At 39.0% G+C, this 20,531-nt stretch overlaps 1 protein-coding gene across 1 annotated transcript in view; it reads left to right on the top strand.

Annotated features, from left to right (window-relative positions):
* Nucleotides 1–9,031: 9,031 nt before the first annotated feature.
* CPSF1 (Cleavage and polyadenylation specificity factor subunit 1) overlaps nt 9,032–20,531 on the top strand; it is a 46,587-nt gene continuing 35,087 nt past the window's right edge. Inside the window, exons 1-10 of the mRNA XM_051214923.1 lie at nt 9,032–9,228; nt 9,262–9,391; nt 9,428–9,508; nt 10,778–11,112; nt 11,148–11,287; nt 12,728–12,838; nt 16,866–17,056; nt 17,273–17,482; nt 18,631–18,846; nt 19,285–19,783. Coding sequence (XP_051068108.1) covers nt 9,437–9,508; nt 10,778–11,112; nt 11,148–11,287; nt 12,728–12,838; nt 16,866–17,056; nt 17,273–17,482; nt 18,631–18,846; nt 19,285–19,783 — 1,774 coding nt within the window. The 5' untranslated portion in view covers nt 9,032–9,228; nt 9,262–9,391; nt 9,428–9,436. The remainder of the gene's footprint in view (nt 9,229–9,261; nt 9,392–9,427; nt 9,509–10,777; nt 11,113–11,147; nt 11,288–12,727; nt 12,839–16,865; nt 17,057–17,272; nt 17,483–18,630; nt 18,847–19,284; nt 19,784–20,531) is intronic.

Here is a 20,531-nt window from a genome sequence, read left to right as displayed (position 1 = left end):
GGCACTAATGATGACATGTTGAAACTCAACACCATCATTACGTCGACGGTAATAGACTCCCTCAGTAAACTCGTATCTCCCAGCTCAGGGTCCTTGAATACAAAAGTGGTTCGCAAAAACCCTGTAGGTGATTGGACCCGCGTCAATAGAGCTAAAAAGAACCGGGCGTCACAGTCTAAGCCGAATATCGCAAGTGTTGTACGGAAACCAATTGGTGATTTGGTCGCACAGTCTACCCCCAAGAACGCCCATCCGGTCATCAAAGAGCCTAGGATTCAGAAACGTGCTTCGACCTCCAAACAACAAGGTGCTGAACAGGAACGCACCGGAAAACCTGGGAAAACAACGACGCTTCGTGATGACTATCTCATGATTATGAACCTCAAAGACGACCGTGAAATTCCTCTCAGTTTGCACGACAAAAATGACAGGATGCTCTGGAGTGAATTGAACAAGAAACTTGAACTTCCGAGAATAGAGCCTTTGACGGTCACACGGCTCACTCGGGGAAAGGAATCTAAGCATCAATATCACCCGAGGCTACTCCGTGTAACACTTAGGAATGCTACCGACCTAGAGGATATCCTGCTAGTTAGTCATTTACTGAAATCCGATGGGAACGTAAGAATACTGCCCGACATATCGTATTCTGGGCGCAATCTCATCCGGAACATCTCTAAAGAATCTCGCGAGAAGTTTTTCCGCGGAAGAAATATAATTGTGCACGGCGTGCCGAAAAACACGGACCCTCGTCAAGCAAACTCTGATATTACGAAATGAAAATTCATCAAACAGTCGTTGAGGCTCAAAAACATACTAACTCAACATGTGACGAGACTAGCGAAGGAGGACGGTGATTCTAGACCCCGGCTAATGAGGATAACTTTCCCATCCTCCCATGTGTCGGCTGCAACTCTGGAAGCATTTCGTACCAATAGACGTTGGTTGCCAACTGGAATCCATATGCATCCGGGTGGGCCTTATGACGCCAGGATTAAGCACTAAGGTAAGCTGAAGAAGACCATTCCACTTGTGGACTGTCTTGATGATAAAAAACGTGTAAAGGACAGGGCTTACCAACTCGGCAAACCTTATGTAGGTAGGCTACCTGTCCATTCACGTAAGGTTCATACAGGCAAACAGGAAGAAATTCACGCGTTTCAAATTGAAAGCATAAACTGCTTATACATGAACGCCGCGAGTCTACCAAACAAAATGGATGAGCTACGTGAACTTAGCAATACTAATAAGGTTCATCTGATAGGAATATCTGAAGCTTGGATGTCTTCTCAGTTCTCAGACCAGGAGTTAGAAGTACCTGGGATGTCTGTTTCGTAACGACAGAATATCAGGACTTGGGGGTGGAGTAGCCGTATACATACGGTACACCAAGTTCATAACCTCAAGTTTAATAATCTTGAGGAATCCATATGGTGCTCTGTAAGGTTGTCTACTACTTCGAGGTGCCTAGTCGGAGTCATATATAGGAAGCCCACTGCCGACATCGAGTATGAAAGTCGTATGCTGGAAGAACTATCACTCTCTACTCGTTTCGGATTCACTTATTTTCTGATTCTAAAGGACTTCAATCTCCCTAGAGTCAATTTCGCGGAACATTCGTATATTGAAGGCGAAAACTCAACTGAAGCTCGGTTATCCCAACTGGGCATTTACGAACAAAGAATTCATCATTGACAACCTCTCGATCCTGGCCCCCCTGTGGAGAAGCGATAACGCCGTCATAGCCCTCAGTTTTGACAGCGAAAATGAGCTAAGATATCCCACCAACAACATGCGCTGGAATTTCAAACTGTTAAATCTGTCAGCTTTACAGGACTATCTTAAACAGGTGGATTGGGATGTTCACCCTAAACTTGATGTGGATGCTCATTGGGACTTCATACTGTACACGCTCTTAAGTGCTACAAACCAGTCAGATCCTCAAACGGTCCCCAAAAGCTACAAACAACATACAGTGATCAAGAACCGCACTCTTCGTCTGCTAAGCCTCGAAAGGCACTATTGGGCAGAATATGAACGAACTGATTACAACGCCGCATACAGACAATACAAACATATGAGGAACATATACACGAAGGCTATAAGAGAAGACAGGCTTCAGTACCAGACAAAGAGTATGGATAAATTCGTCTCTAATCCGAAACGCTTATTCCGTCATGCTGCCTCTCTTCGAAAAGCCATAACTGGAGTTTCACAACTGCTAGGTCCTAATTTCCCAACCAATAACGACAGCGATGCCGTTAACCTTTTGGCTGAACAATACATTTCAACCGACCTACATCAACTATACTGACGAAAGCTTCATCTGCAACTGCACAGGACTTTCCGTAGTGAACCTGAGCGCTGACTTGGTGTTACGAAAACTGCAGCACCTAAGAAAAGACACTCCTCCTGGCGAAGATATGGTTCATTCTGCTGTGCTGAGGAAAGCAGCTTCAATCTTGCAACACCGCTTAAAGTGATGTTCTTACACTCGCTAAGTCGAGGCAAACTAGCTGAAATTTAGAAGCTGGATCACATCACACCAATTTTCAAAGGAGGTCGACGCAGCGAACTTTCAAGTTACAGACCAGTGGTTCTTCTCTCAATACCTTCAAAAATCATGAGGTCCCTGATATACGATGGTATATATGACTATTAACTGTCCTTAACTTTCTTCTCACCCTAACAGCATGGTTTCAGGAACGGTTACTCTTGTATAGCCAACCTGCTGACTGCGGTGGACAGATGGACAACCACCCTTGATCGCATGGAGAAGGTTGATATCGTTTACCTTGATTTCTCAAAAGCTTTTGATAGGGTTAACTATTTATGCCTTATCAATAAGCTCAAACGACTGGGTATCAGACCATCTCTAATTGATTTGTTACGTCCAAGTTTTGCTCGTTCCAATTATTGAAGTACGGACTATCGATCTACTTGCAAATTACGAACCTAAATTAACGACAGAACCAATTTCCAATTTAGATACCAAATTTATTCGTAATTCACAAATAATCAACCAAATGTCGTTCTAACAACAATAATTATAACAATTACAAAACAAACCTTCAATTTTGTAGGTTCCCGGAGCAAAACTCCCAAATACCAAACCAAAGACAAAGAGAGCACCAAAATATCAAACCAAAGACGAACCAAAATGTCCGAAATAATGATATAAACAAACAAGTTCAAAAGTTAAGTAAAACAATTACATCCAAAAAACACAGTAAATTATTAATGTACAATAAAAGGTTTTAATCCGCCAAATGTCTTCAGTTCTCCCGTAACAGATTGGCTCACTTCATATCTGAAAAATGGACATTTTAAAGTCACAGTTAACTTCATTTTATCATAGGCCATGGAATGTCCTATTGGAGTCCCCCATGGTTCAGTACTAGCACCTCTCCTCTTCTTGATTTATATAAATGATCTCCCTCAACAGGTAACGTCAGACTTATTAATCTTTGCCGGCGACGTGAAACTTTGGAGAGAGATACGCAACCAAGACGATATACAGGCACTTCAGGAGGATCTAACTCGACTTCAAAGTTAGGCAGACGATAACGGATTTATCTTTAACACTTCGAAGTGTAAAGTAGTCCATCTGCGACATATCGCAGACTATAGTTACAGCTTAGAAAGCTCCTCTCTAGTAGTATCCCGAGTCGAAAAAGATTTAGGAGTCCTGGTGCCACACGATTTAAAGTCTGACGCTGACTGTGACAAGAATGACTTCCGAGCAAACCTTGCACTGGTAACATTGAAACGCATTTTTGGCCAGTTTGACGGAAGAACTTTCCATATAATCTTAAACAGTTACATCCGTCTCCATTTAGAGTACGGAAACATAGTATTTCCCCCCTCACTCCAAAAGGATAAGGACACTCTGGAGCGTATCCAACGGCGAGCCACGAAATCAGTTCGAGGACTCAAATTCAAACCTTATGAAGAGCGCCTCCATTCACTTAACCTTTACTCATTAGAGTATAGACGTCTTAGAGGTGACCTGGTGGCCTACAGTATTCTTAACACTTCTGGACATCCTCTCAAACACCTACTAAAGCTTGGTCCCAATACCAACCTAAGGGGTAACACCCAGAAATTGGAGACACAACATAGCAGAACGGACTGTAGTCATAAATTCCACTCCTTCAGAGTTGTCAAATGCTGGAATTCGCTAGTTCAAGCGACTCCCCAGGAGTCTTTTAAGAGACAACCTGATTTATTCTTATGGTCTAAGGATAATATCATACAATGATTTACCAATTTCTTTTTCCTCTTTTATCGTTGACACACCTAGGTTCCTGCCTGGAGGATTTCGTGATCCCCTGCTACTAGACACGGAAGCCTATTAAGCGAAAGTTTCTTCTATTCCGTCCACAACCATTTTAAACCATTTTTAAACCGGCTGATTTTCCAGCTCTTGATTTTTATTTCAGACTATTTGAGATAGTCAGGAAGCTACAGGTACACAAAAGGCAAATAAAATGGCGGTTTTGAGTCCAAAGAAGTCAAATATGACGATTTTTGCGTAAGAACAGTCTAGCTACTTCAAGAAAGAGTAAAAGACTGGAAAACATAGTCCCAACCAGAAGCATTGTTACAAAACATAAGATAATATCATTTTAGCGATTTCTAAGATAGCTGAGCAATTGTGCGAAATAGTGCAGCATTTTGGGAGATCTGCAAATTGACTTTTGTAGTCAATGACAATTGAAGAATTAATTTCATTTGCCATGAAAATCACCGAAATGTATTCTGAGTGCTGTAAAATTATATAGGATTATACTTTACTTAATAAGTGGGTTTATTTTTCGTGCCCTATTCGTAGTCTTACACAGTTATTGAGTCAACTAGAAAAATGTGTATGGTTAAATTAAATAGGAACAAGCGGAAGATGTATCATACATTGACTCCCTTGTCTGCATCATCCTAACCTTGGGACAAGGCTGATCTGCTCCTTTAACAGACAAAATTGTACTTGTGTGAAAACATAAAAAGAGTAGCATAGGAAGGAAAAAACAACGCCGTTTTGCTTCCTGATCCCACACAATCTGTTATTTATGCTGCATCTTTTGCTGTTAACCTTGGGGAAATTCCGTAAACCGCTCGGCGTTTACTGATAATCTCTATTCTCACGACTGTGCTGAGAACGATATAACAACTGTAAAAGAGTTCGGTGTCGTTCCAAGGACCCAGCTAGCGATCTTAAAAAATAATGAAGACGAAGTCAGTGTGATATGTTACGCTCATTAAAATACCTCAAAACTAATTTGTAGTCCACGATACGGAGCTCCAATAACGAAATGCAACGACACTGACAGGAATAACCGTCGCTCAGCTGCCAGTAGTACTCAGTATGGCATCCAACTGTTTCAAACTCCAAAGGTGTCTGATAGAATAAACTTTAATCCTTGTCTGCACAACCGGTAAAGCATCTAACAGGAATCTGATATTTAGATGGTGGTTAGAGGTAGTCAACAGGAAACCTTGAACCCGGGTTTCGCGCTACTTGGCACTCGTTAGCAAGGTGTACCTGTAATCTTGAGGGGTTTGGTGCTCCCTGGCGGATTCGATCTCGTGTCACGCAGCTTCACAGTCAGAGACGTTACCACTGAGCTATCTGAGCCGCGACTAACCTCCTGTAGCACTGAGATGTAATCATAATTGCTGACGAGTGCCAAGTAGCACGAAACCCGGGTCCAGGGTTCCCTGTTGACTACCTCCAACCACCATCTAAATCTCAATATGTAGTGCCCGCAGTGTCGAGTCACCTAGACTGGTGGCCACGTTGCAACATGATCGATAGCATTCAATCTGCACCAATAAGGACTAGACACGCATGACATTGATCACCAACCGGTGATCAATCAATTGTGAACAGGAATCAATCAGGCAGTTCATTTTACAGTTGTTCCTCTCAAAGACCAGTAGCGTTGCTAATTTGCTCCAACTCGCCAAGTTGAATGAAGTGGTCATTAAGACAAGAGAAATGGTTTGATAGTGAGTCATTATTTTTTGGTGAAAAGTTTTAGAATGTTTAGAGATAGGTATGTTTATAAACGCACACGTGTACACAGTAACATTATTTATAACTTCGGATTTGAAGCAAATGTCATATATGTAATGCTATGAATTTCAGTCGCCCAGTTCGCAAGAATGATTCCGTAATTCGCTTTAGTTCAAGGAAACCGAATGTCGATAATGGGCACCAACTTATACACCGTAACTTAGACAAAATTTACACAAATAAGGACAATGTGGTACTAGCAAGAATAAATGTAAGTAGAAAAACAAACGCAGTATACAGGGATGATACTTCCTTCATCAGAAAAGGTAGCAAAAATTAGTGATATCTTTTACAACGAGCTGTTAAACACGAGCTTTCCTAATGACCCAGGAACAATGTCCTGTAATGCTATAACTATTCGGATGGCCTTAGAGGTGGAAAGCCAAACTGTAAGATAGTGATTATATTCGAAATGTGAGACAATTTGACTACGTCACTTTTTAATACAAAAATTGCTCAGTCCTTCATGGATGGATACAACTAGCTAAATCAGACAGGAGTAATCAGTACTAATGTCACCTAAAATGGCCACCGACGAAATACGAGTAAAATAAACGTAAAGGCTTTATCGGAAACCCAGGTGACGTCAAAAGGTTAGTCACTATCGATAATTTTCTGGCAGTATAAGACAGTAATTTCAGACAAACCAAACGATGAAAATAATAGATATGAATATAGACATCATTGGAGGTTAAGAAGGAAAAATACACCAATAAAAACGTACACGAAAGGATTCCACATTTTCACAAAGAAAAATACCATTTATGCGAAAAGTAGACAACTCGGCAGACATTTGGGCGAAAAGTGGGCAATTTGGCGGATATTTAGGCGAAAAGTCGGCAATTTATCGGCAAAGCGGCAAAAAGAGGGAAATCCGCAGTATTTCCCCTGGACAGGCGAAAAAGGCGACATTCTGATGCGTTTTTCCCTTTATTTCCCCTTTCTCTTCCAAAGCATTTACCCCTTTATTTCCCCTTTTTTGGTTGTTTGGGCTCCTACCCTACTATCACTCTCTACACAAACCTCTACATATCATACATTATTGCCAGAGACACTGAACAATCTCTCTATATCAACACGAAAGTAGTTTGAATTCAAGTGATTTGTAACGATACGTTGAAATTCTTTTGATTATCTGTTTAAATTACACTCAAGCAGCCCAAACGAACACTCTCGTACATTAACTACAGAACAAGGATGGATCATTGGATTCCCAACCTAATTAAAGAAGAGAGTGAATCTGAAATGAGAGAGGAAGATCAAGAAAAGGAAGAGGTCATGGCTAACTCTTTCGGGGTAGTTTTCACTAAGGAACCTCCTCTAGACAAAGAACCAGACCAAAACGAAGATTCAACAAACCATCTGCTCACCGTGGACTTCGACCGAGACGATGTGCTTAAGGCTCTTAGCACCTTGAACATGTGAAAATCAACAGAACCAGATGAATCACACCCCAAAATCTTGAGACGTTTTGCACAATATATCGCGGCCTCACTGACTGTGATATTCAATATGTCGCTTGACCAAGATGTGTAACCTATGGGCTGGAAAGACACAATCGTCACTCCCATACATAAAAACAGGACCAAGACAACTTCCATCGAACCACAGACCTGTAAGCCTCACCAGTATCGTAGTTAAAATATTGGAGAGAATAGTCAGACGGACCATAATGGCGTTTATGGAAACCAATAACTTGCTAAACATAGGACAACATGGTTTTAGAAAGGGTCTATCTTGTACAACGAGCCTCCTTATAGCAATGGAATCTTGGACGAAGGTGCTAGACGACGGAAACTCAGTGGATTTTGTCTACATAGACTTCAGTAAGGCTTTTGACAAGATGCCAACTAATAGACTGCTATTGAAGTTGGAAAACCTTGGTATTGCCGGACCTCTTTTAAAATGGATTAAGGATTTCCTAGTAGGCCATAGACATAAAGTAAGAAAAAATTCCAAGTGCTTCATCTGGAAACCAGTACTTAGTGGAGTACCTCAAGGTTCCATTTTAGGTCCTTTACTTTTTATAATGTATGTTAATGATCTTCCAAGTATAGTACAGTTTCCAATGTTATTATACGCTGACGATGTAAAGATCTGACGAGTAACAACTGAAGACACAGATACATGTGCTCTTCAGGCAGACTTAAATAATATGATCAACTGGTCTAAAGGATGGCTGATGCCTATAAACTCGGAAAAGTGTGCCTACATGCACTTTGGGAATTCAAAGGTTAATAGGTACAACGTAGGGGAAGTGCCATTACCCGTGGTCCGGTCCCATGATGATCTTAAGGTGACAGTGAGTCATGATCTTGAGACGACAGCCCATTGCCGGGAGGTCCCATCTAAAGAGTTTTCAACCCTCTGGACTTCAAAACGGACATTCACCAAGTTAGATACTACCATGTTCACCACAGTATACACATCCTTAGTGAGAACTAAGCTTGAGAACTGCGTTCAGGCAGCAAGCCCCTGTTTAAAAGGTGACTCGAATATCCTAGAAGTACAGAGGGCAGCTACCCGTACAATTCCAGAACTCGGGGGTTTACCATACAAAGAGCGGCTTGAAAAGCTGGACCTCTTTACTCTGTCCTATCGCAGATTAAGGGGAGATCTAATTTTGATGTACAGAATACTGAGAAATGATTTTGGACCTAACTTGTTCTCTCTTTTTCCTCCCACTAGATTGGGACATCTCAAAGGACATAGTAGGCGAGTAGAAAAGTCAAGAATGAACAAAATACCCGTGGCATACTGGTTTTCACACTGTCATCAATACTTGGAACCTGCTGCCCGAATCAGTGGTGTAAGCATCTTCAATTGGCTCTTTCAAGAGAAGACTGGACACTGGATACTAGAAAAAAAATAACATAGGCCGTAGACCTTCTGTCATTGTTGCACAAATCTGAATCGATTGAGAGTTGAAATTCGCCTGAGAAGGTCAGGCTGTTTATCAGCGCATTCTTAGAAAGTCAGAAGATGAACACTGGGGTTGATACAACTAAACCAACAACGTTTAGTGCAATTTTTAAGCACATTTCACCACCAACCGCTGTGGATAATTGCCTTTATTGCCACCTAATTCATCCTAAATTAAAAAACCTTGTCATTACTCGTGGTGGATTCGTTGAAATATATAATGTTAAATTCAGGTAAGTTTATTAGCTTCCCAGTTAATTTACAAGTGCTTCTGGGGAAACGCGATTTAATTGGGTATACGGAACATCCGTATACGAAAATATCGCTGACATTGTCACTGTACGCTTCACAGGTGATCTTTTAGATTCACTCCTTCTGAGTTTCCCGGAAGCTAAGGTAAAATTCCATTATTCTTTTTTTTTAAACCCGCAGGTTGCTGTAATGAACTTCAATCCTGTCACATTTGAACTAAGGACCTTATCCCTTCACAACTACGAATTTGAAAACCTTAAGGTTTGGTTGTTGTTATTCGGTATAATTAATGGCATGCATTGTGTTTGTCTTGTGGATATTTTACATAACTGTTATGCTTCTTCAGCTAATTTCGCAACTGGACTTTAAAAGTCATCACAGCTGGGTACGCAGTAGGAGTCAACTCACTAAATTAGCAGTAAACAGTCTTTGATTAAGTAAATACTAACGTTCGTAACAGGGTAACGCTGAGAATTTTGTTCGTTTCATGAAACATACTCATAATAAGGCCACATAGTATTAGTAGGTTCTCAACATAGTTTGTTCTTACGTACCTTTTAGGTTTGCTTTGAAACAGTGGTTTTTCGTTATTGTAAACCTACATTGGCCATCTCACCACACAGAATAATAAGTGTTTACCCATTAAGGAAAATTCAGAGAAGTTTCTTTACATTGATCATGTAGCATATAGTACACTTTTACTCCTACATGTAATTTGCTTTGCTTTACTATGACATATTTAACTACCAAGTTGCCATATTCCCACGTGCTGTGTAGTTTGCATATCTGTACTCTCACAGAGACCTCTATGGTAGTTCTGTTTGCAAATACACACGAAACTGAACCTTACTATTTGTCCTATAGTGTGAATTTTCCTAGGACTATACTGACTAATGCAAGGCTATACGGTTGTCAACACATCAGATCTATTCAGTAGATTTAAGACTGGCCCTAAGTCAAGCCCTCGTATCCTAGTATTGACAAATTTGCTATTATATCATGCATTTTTGAAGCGATATTTTCTTGATATCATCCTGTCCATGTGAGAGTAGTAAGTATATCTGAATTCGATTTATCTTCAAAGACTAATTATCGTCTTACTAGAACTACTTGCCGTTGTCTGTATTCTCTATAAATAGTGAAATCCAAACTAGTAACACACTGTTATAGTCCAACTTAAACATTTTTTCGCTCGTTTTTTACTTTCATATTTCATCAGTTTGTTTCCATTCTAACGTAATTTTGTTCACCCTTGCATCGGCTTTACTGTCAAAAATACTATTCCGTTGTTTTGGCTTTAAATTTTCAATACATACGGGATCTTGTTAGCAATTTATTGTATTTTCGTGGCATTCCAAGTACGTTTATTCTTATGGTCGTTTACCTGACAAGGCAATATCCCTTTAGTCGACTTCAGTTTTTCATTTTGACCTCGCTTTCTTATCTTCACGTCTTCACTTTTATACGACTTCCATCTGTATCTAGGTTTTGCTTATATGATCCTAAATTAGTCTTCTTTTTTTCTCACAGTCAGGTCGAATGAACTTTACAAAGCTTCCTATTCTAAGGCTAGATCCACACCAACGTTGTGCCGTTATGCTAGTATACGACCGTCATCTCGCCGTTTTACCTTTCCGACGTACAGAAGTTTTAGTGTCCGCAGAAACAGATCCAAAACATATTAGTGTCAGAAACTCGCTTTTGTGGCAGCAAAGAGCGACAGCACCATTATTAGCCACGTTTACGACGTGTCTAAGCACATCAACTGGAGAAAAGATTAACAATGTCCTTGACATGCAATTTCTTTACGGATTTTATGAACCAACATTGTTGGTGCTATATGAACCCATTGGTACGTGGGCAGGGTATGTTACTGATTTTGAAAATTACTTTCACCCAGACGCGTTTCAGCTCGAAGAGACACATGCTGCATTGTGGCACTATCTTTCAACCTTCAAAAGCGGACGAATCCAGTTATATGGTTTCAAGAATCTCTACCATTTGACTGTCGTTCAGTCATTTCTGTACCTCAACCGATAGGTAAGACATTTCGTCCATACTTGTAGCACTGTCAAGCTGTACTTGGTTGTAAAGTTAAATTATCAAACTGGGCTTACAGAAGAACCATTTTACGCTTATTCTCATTAGTGTCATTTCTACAGTTACACTTCTATCTATTCTATTCACGAGTCAGTCATCTAAAACGTAGGACCAGGCACATATATACATCGGTCCAAGTTGCTGTACCCCATTAGCACAACAAAACGAACCCCAAATTCATAGAAGCAGTTACTTCAATGGTAGTAATATATAACAAAAAGGCTGTATATAAAAGGACATGATACAGAGAGGAAAAGTTATTAAGTCAGACAAAGGAGTTAGTTCCAAAGGAATGTGTTTAAAAAAGTTAACTTAAAAAATAAGGGAAGCGGATAACCCTGAAGAACACCATTTAATGTCATTATGACCAAGTGGTGCCTAGGAACCCACTCTGTATTACTGTGGTTGTAAAATATGACCTGTGAAAATCCAATACATAACTGGGCTACATGTTTTTGATCGCATATCTTCTAAATATTGCTTGCCTATGGTTTGACCAAAAAGTGATCAATGATGAGGTTAGGCATAGGATACTAAGGAAAGATGGGAGATCAGTTAATGAAACCGTAAATCTTCATCGGCTGAGATAACTGCGACATGTAATATATATGTCCAAATGCTCTGTACTTCGATGGTCAATTTGGTTAAGGTTCAAGCTAGTTGAGAGGAAGCTAGAGGCTGTCAAACCAATATCTGACACCAATCCATGTACTCATAGACTGTTGGTCTAAACTGTTTTGATATGTTTAGACTACTACACTGGGATCTACGCAGTGAACACAATAAATGGTTGGAGACATTGGGCGACATGACTAACAGTCATTCACGGTGACAAAAATGTAATCACTCCGTGTATTCCTCTGAGTCTTGAACTTCAATATTATTTGGTACTGTTTATTACTTCAATTTGAACTGTATTCTTCAGTGCTCAGTTTTGATATCGTTTATACACTAGTATTTCAACTCTGGCCATTCGTTTATTAGTTTTATCTTATCAGTATATCAGCTTGGTTTGACGCATATTCGTGCTATCTATAACTGACTAACTGGATATAAATCTCAGTGGTCGATGTACTTGAAAAACTGCTTTCATGATAATGAATAAAGCAATTTGTTGAACGAAAGTTGAGATCAACTCTCAAGCTTTTTGGAAATTCACTTGATGAAATTGTTATCTTTTAGAAGTCTAATGTTAGTAATGTAAAGCATTTGGTGCATTCAACTACCAGGACATTTTTGACTCGATGTAGTATTTAATGTAATTAATGGGAATGCTTAGATTGCACTGGTGTTTATGTGACTTAATTTGGTATGTTTTGATTTACTCATCGTTTACACTACGTATGATGCATTAACTGAAATGGTTTCTTGTTTTTTTAGGTGGAGTCGTAGTTATGGCTGCAAATTCCATTTTATATTTGAAACAGACGCTCCCATCATGTGGTCTCCCACTAAACTGCTATGCACAAATATCGACCAATTTTCCTATGCGTAAGTCTTTCATCCCTCTGTTACTATATTGGTATTAAATAGCTAGTGTTAAAATGTAAGTTGTTGTTGGCAGTATCTGTTTCATATCTTATGTGCATATTATAAGCTTTATTTGACGTCAACTATCACTCGAGTTTGATTATTCGGCTAGACAAAGAAACATGAATTATCATTGCTCAAATAAAAATGAACCTATTGTTGAAATGTCAAAAAAGTTCAGATACAATAAGTGCATCGGTAGGTTACCTTGTGAATGGTATAAAACCGTTCATTGTTTTGTTCAAATTAAACATATCAGTCACTAAACTCTCCATCGATCAGCTTTTAGCTAAACCTGGTGGTTTGATGCTTGAAAAGAATATTTAATGTGTTCACCGGTTATTGATCCCTGTGTATTAATTTATATTTCGACAACTTTAAAAAAGCTTTGAACCAGTATAGTGATTTATTCACTGGTATACGCTTGAAATTCTTCAGTCAAAATACTGTGATTAGGTTGTTTTCACGGCCATCCACATGTGCATTTGCTGTTGTGGCTACAATTAAGATTTTTTAAACTGTATCTCTTATGTTTTTACGTATTTTGGGAGTCTCATCAGTACTGATGGTGTGGTGTCTGACAAAACCTCGGCATGGATTCAGAAGGCCCGATTGGCTTTTACCAAATTGCGTCACTTGTGGCGTAGGCAACATAACTTTCCTCTAACCAAAGAGCAAGTTTACTGCGCAGCAGTTCTCTCCGTCTTACTTTTTGGATGGGAAACATGGCCATTAAGAATAGGGGATATTCGTAAGTTACTGGTATTCGATCTTAGGTGTCTTTTGGGACGACGGCGTAAGCAATGCCTAAGTTAGGAATAGAGCACTAGGTAAAGATGGAGAACTGATTGATAAGGTAGTAAATCTTCATCAGTTGAGGTGGTTGGAATATATGTTGCGTATGTTCAACCACCGCCTACCGCGAAGGGCGATGTTTTCTGGTGTAGGAGTGGGCTGAAAGAAAGTGATGGCCGAACCAACTGGACTTAGCCACGTTGGTAAGTATAAACTACCTGGTTAGTATCCACGTGATTATCGTAACCAACGGTTAAAGACTTTGATTGAAATGGCTCAAAATCATTTTCAGTGGCGCAGGTGCATCTATTCTTTGTCACTTCCCAAATTCTGAGATTCTAAATTTCCCATACCCTTTTTTGTTTTTATTTCACTAATTTATATTTTCTCGAATCTCCCGACCGAAGCTACTACCTTGACGCGGTGGTCGGGCTTGCCTATCGTGATGACAGCAGTGATATCTGCTAGTACGGTAACCCGTAAGGTTAGGGAGCAGCACTGGATCTCAACAGCATCTATCTCACTGATAGATGCTCGGAAACCCACTCCACCTGGCTCTGAACATAATGAAGAGTGGAATCAGCTTAAGCCCAAGCTGACAAGAAGTCTACGCAATGATCGTGAACAGTGGTGGGTAGCGAAAGCAAGAGATGGAAAAGGCAGCGGCAATAGGTAATAGCAGACAATTGTTCAGACTTGTTAAGGAAACCGGTATTAGGAACCCGACTGTTAGCGAAACTATCTCGGAAAAAGATGGACATATTATTCACTCTCAATCTAGGAGATTGGATCGATGGGCAAAACACTTTAGGGATCAGTTCAACTAGCCTTCAGCCACACTTCGGTTTCCCACGATCTCCAGTCAACCTGAATGGCAAGTTAACGTAGGTCCTCCGTCTCTTTACGAAGTTGAAAAAGCCATAGGAAATCTGAAGGGAGGGAGAGCAGCAGGCCCTGACAGGTTTACTCCTGAGATTTTTAAGGATGGTGGTTCAGTATTAGCAGTGAGATTAACTGAGGTCTTAGGTAGAATTTGGGAACTGGACGTAATCCCATCTGACTGGTGTCAATCACTGATTGTGCCAGTCTATAAGAAAGGACAAAAGTCCTCTTGTGACAATCACAGAGGAATCAGTTTGACTAATATAGTGTCTAAAATATTAGCTTCAATAATACTTCAACGCCTAACCAAAGCTCGTGAAGAGCAGACTAGAGAAAATCAGGCTGGTTTTCGACCTGGACGTGGTTGTATAGACCAGATATTCACACTACGTCAGGTTCTAGAACACAGACACACGTTCAGACGCCCCACAATCGTGGTATTTCTCGACTTTAAAGCAGCATTCGACTCTGTTGATCGTGAGGTTCTATGGCAGTGTTTGTCACTGAAAGGAGTACCAAAGAAGTACATTGACCTTATACAGGCTCTCTACTCGAACACAACTGGTAGAGTGAGAGCTTATGGCGAACTGTCATCAGAATTGATTACCTTAAGTGGTGTTCGTCAGGGCTGTCCACTCTCTCGATTCTTGTTCAACTTTGTCATTTACGTACTTTTAGAGATAACATTTTACTCGTCTAGATTTCCAAGGGTTGAACTTCTACCACGAGGTTCACTTGTTGACTTAGAATATGCTGATGACATAGTTTTATTTGGTGAAGATTCTGACAAAATGCAGAGTCTTCTGACCACCTTAGGCAACGATGCAAGCATGTTCGGGATGCGATTCTCCCCCTCGAAATGCAAAATGTTGCTTCAGGATTGGGTTGCATTGACACCCGAACTAATGATAGGGAGTGAAGTAGTTGAGTGTGTCGATCGCTTCACTTATCTTGTAAGTCTCATTAGCCCTTGTGGTCTGGTGTGTGACGAAATCTCAGCGCGGATACAGAAGGCTCAACTAGCTTTTACCAACTTGCGTCATTTATGGAGTAGGCGAGATATCCGTCTATCAACCAAAGGACGTGTTTACTGAGCAGCAGTTCGTCCCGTCCTACTTCATGGCAGTGAAACATGGCCGATAAGAGTAGAGGATATTCGTGGGTTACTAGTATTTGATCATAGGTGTCTTCGAAATATTGCTCGTATATCCTGGGACCACCGAGTCAGTAATACAGTCGTTAGGAAACGGGTACTAGGTAAGGATGGCAAATCCATTGATGAAGTAGTGAAACTTCATCAGTTGAGATGGCTGGGACACATGCTACGTATGCCCAACGACCGACTGCCTCGACGTGCGATGTTCAGTGGTATAGGAGTAGGTTGGAAGAAAGCTAGGGGCGGCCAGACCAAAACGTGGCACAATTATATGAAGGCACTGACAAGTGGTCTGAGTCATGTTGGTAGGTGTAGACTACCTGGTTGGGGACCGCGAGATGATAGCAACCGATGGTTAGAGTCCCTGAATGACATGGCTCAAAATCGTTTGCAATGGCGCAGGTGCATACACTCTTTGTGTTCTCCCAAATTTTGATCTCCTTATTCCTCCTTGTCTCTTTTTTTTCTTCCCAAATTTATTTCACTGTATTATACTCTTTAAATAACATCTCCAAACACTAATTTTCTTGATTACTGCTTATACTCTTATTACCTCTACCACTACGGGGTTTTAATCGACCACTGCATCTGTGTGCTAATGTGGTGTGTCAACTTGAACTGACGTACGTACGTACGAAGTTCTACGTTGTTACTGACTGACTGACATATCTTCTCTGCATTGTCTTACATATTACCATTGATAGTGTTACTACCCTTACTATTCTGTGATTTGGCCTAACGATTTCATCTCTCCGTTCCAATGGAGTATGGCAACTTGAACCGGGTTCTATGTCGTGACTGACTGATGTTTTAAAAGTGGCCGATTCTCATTTCATTACTCCGTTAGGATAGTTCTTCAATTATTTTACATTGTGGTTTGATAATGCATCTTCAAATAATCCATTCATAATTTAGAAATCTCACTAAAAAGACCTATTCTGCGTAATAGAATATTACTCACTCATTACGTGGTTTGGAAGTCCTGGTTCCTCAATATACACCGTTTGAGGGTGTCAAACAGAAAAAAGTCTTCTATTGTTCCCGCACTATTAATGATTTTGCAACTAATATTATTATGTTTGGGTAATGCTATTGTATAATCTTGTTATACTTTTCGTACTTTATAAGTTCCTATTTCGTTTTTTTGATTTGTAGGTCAAGACGTGCCATCTTGCGGTCCGTTAAGCATTGACGGTTGTCGTGTAGTTACTTTAAATGAAACACAGTTTTTGATTGGTACACGATCTGGGAATCTCTATTTGCTCTCACTCTGGCTTGAACAAGCCACTCAGACTGTGACCAGTTTGTTGTTTCATAAAGTTGGTCACGCAGTACCTCCTCAGTGTGTAAGTGCTGTGTTCATTTCCAATCTAAACCTAGAGGAAATATCAGCTTGCTTTTATAAGTTGACTCGTAATAGTCTCTAATTTCAGCAATTTTTTCAGTTAAGTTAATTCTATATTAATTGTCTAAAATGAATAAAGAGTATGTTATGGAGTATAAGGCGTCATCCTAACAATTAATACTCCATATATTCAAAACCCATTTTTCTAATTTTCCAGATGGTTCTTCTAGAATCGAAATATCTATTCATTGGTTCACGCTTTTGCGACTCTGTCCTAATGAAAATCGATTATTCTTTATTATGTGTTGATGCAAATGGAAAAGAAGTAGATCATCAGCTGTTAGATCAATCTAGTGGTACTAATAATACGTTAAAGAATTCAAAACTTGCAGATGGCAAAAGTATTGTTGAAGACGATTCCGATGAGGTTAGTTTCTTTATTGACAGCCAAAATATTCCAATCCCTTACGTTTCAGTATTATTCACTAAGTAATTAAGTTGTATAATAACCAATCTAAAAAACTGTTAAGTCCGTATGGTTTTAGGCTTACAACCGAAATTTTGGTCCCTTTACGCGTTTTAGTAGATTTTCTGTTTTATTGATACCAAGTTCTGACCGGATATTTTAACCAAACCAGTTAACTAACCAAGTTGTAATGGTTGAAACCACAATTGCTTGAGATTTCATCAAATCAATAAACGTAGTTGAAATCAATAAGACCGAGGACCTTTAATGTCTCAACATGCACGACCACACAGTGATGGAACTAAATGATAGAGAACAATAGGCTATAAAGTGTGCTCTTAAAATTTACGTGTTCACCTCATCATATAATAATCTGTTGTAGCCGAAAAGATATTTTAAGAAACACAAACTTTACGGAACAACCTCAAACAGCCTGTTCTGTAGTTTACACCAACATTCACATTCCTTCCATACACCCAAAGAAATCTATTTCTTTTATCGGATTATCTGAAAATAATGATTCTCATGTAGATCTCCAACAGTGCAGTGATTCCTCTTAATCATTGACTATGTTTCTATTTGTTTACTAATATCAGTACATGTTTCAACCGTGACGGATGTAATACATAGTTTCACTTTGATCTAGGCTTAAGCATATCTTGGGTAAAAATGAATTCTCGAAATATAGTTTATTATTTTGCTTGTTTTAGAGTTTCAATATCTAACGAAAATATGCTTTCTATGACAAATCAGCCAACTCTGGAGTAACTCAATGTTATCGTCTTTGTTTGTGACACTAGATGATGTATATTTGAATCTGATAGGGACTATTGGTTCACTGTAGATTGTAGATATAACTTACTTAAAAACAGCGGTCTAGCAAAAACGTAGATCTAGGCGTTTTTGTTGATTACTTTCAATCATCTAACATAAAAATCAGATATTGGTTTATAAGTTAATTTTGTAGTAGTAAGATTATTTTCTGTTGATCGTAAATTCTATAATAATCATAAAAATATATCCTATTAATTATTATACATTTGATTGTATGTATTTTTTCGTGTGACATTTCTGTTTTAATTTCATCTTTTGATCTTCATCTCGTTTAGATTCCTAATAAATGTCCTCGTATAGAAAGAGAAGGAAAAAACGACAAGATGATATCAAAGTCGCTATCACAAAGTACAAAAAGGAATACACTAAATGAAAGTGATATCGTATCAGACAATCATTATAAATTTGATGACGTCGATGTTGAACTCTATGGTGAAAGTATTCTTAGTCCGCCTTCGATTTATCGAGAAATTATTAATTGTAGTTTTAAAGTAAGTTTTTTTCTCATACCCTTTTCCATTTCAGTGAGACTATAAAGTTTTATTCTATAGAGTTGCTGTCTGTCCATACGGATTAGTGTATTTCAAAGAAGCCTGAGATTTTCAGATTAAATGCTTTTCGTTTATAGTTTTAATGGAGTCTTATAGGTGTAAGCTACTGTCCATCTTACGTAATGCTCATTTTGACATAGTTATTGCCTAGTTTTACATTCTCTGAAGAAATTATTTTGAAAAGTTCTACGGCTAGGCATGTTTTAGAACTCGATTCACTTTAAACTTAACGTAAATGTTTACATAAAAACCTTATGGAGTCACTATCATTTTATTTGTTTAGGATACAAAATCTTTGTGTAGTGAAAACACCGGCGAATTCCCAAAAGTACTTTTTATGCTTTGCATATATTCAACATTCTTTTCAATTCTTTCTAGGTAGTAGACCGATTGATCAACTTGGGACCAATGGGACAACTAACGTCTGGTGAAGTTCCATGTTTGGCTCCTGGTAATACTGATCCTACAGATGAGGCTCTTACTTATGCACAAGCAGAGATGCACCATGTTGAGTTAATGGCATGTATACCACGTTCATTTAATGTACCAACTGAGAAGAATCCGGTTTCTGGTGGAGGTGTAGCACTTTTGCATACAAGTGTAAGACCAAGAGGTTTAACTGCTTTTGAATTGCCTGAATATATGAGTTTATGGTCCCTTTATGGTCCACCTATAGTTACTCCTGTTCAAAGCATTCCTTCCTCTCCTGTTAGTAAACCTTCAATTGGAACAAACAGTAGTCCAACCACAGCTTCAAACGGAAAACTAGAAATACCAGACATTCATTCAGAAGAAGAAAAGATAGATGAGAATTTAGTAGAAAAACCAACAGAACTCAACGAAGATACTGAGAAAACTACAGGTGTCACTGAATGCAGTAAGTTTTGTAACCTTTATTCATAATGTGATTCATAACTTCCTATCAAATTTAACTAATAAGAGATCTTGTACACTGGTTAGCTAGTATACGTGTTCGTTAAGGAATATTTTCACTTTTTTCCCAGGTAAACTCTTATTCATACCTCCCAATTATTAATCCGTTGTCAATGTGAATCGATATTTGCAATGGATTACTGTTATAACTTAAATGTTTCTAGTAAGAATTCAAATCTCCATAATTAAAAGTATCTGAATTATTCAAAAATTATACGTTGTAATTGGTACATTGTTGTAAGTAGTAAATGATACTATCACGACTAAGAAAAATACAAGTTTCCTATCGCGATGATTCATTTGACCGAAATTGAATGAAATGCTCATTTCTTGAGCCCATACCGTTGTATGGAGACAAGAAAATGTTAGAATTTACTTGATAAATTCGTGTCCGCGACTTTATCGAGACATTTTGGTAGAAGTGTTTTTTAAAGAAAACCGGTATACTGAGAGACAATGTCTTCTCGTTTTTTGAGGGGAGAGTTAAAAATATCATCTTACTTCGTGGAGTTTCGTTGTTAATTGTATAATCCTAAAACATGTTGACACATTCTTAAGTTTAAAATCAAATATTCTCAAAATGATTGGTTTTGGTTGAGCTCTGCATTTTCTCCTTATGTAATTAAGATGATTTTGGCTTTCTTTAGGTTCTGTCAAAGAGAAACAATTTCTAAAATTGTGAAAAGGGGAAA

Source organism: Schistosoma haematobium, chromosome 2, assembly GCF_000699445.3.
Source record: "Schistosoma haematobium chromosome 2, whole genome shotgun sequence".
In the NCBI taxonomy this organism is placed as follows: Eukaryota; Metazoa; Platyhelminthes; class Trematoda; order Strigeidida; family Schistosomatidae; genus Schistosoma; species Schistosoma haematobium.
The sequence above is the reverse complement of the archived record's forward strand: the minus strand, read 5'-3'. Positions and strand labels throughout refer to the sequence as shown.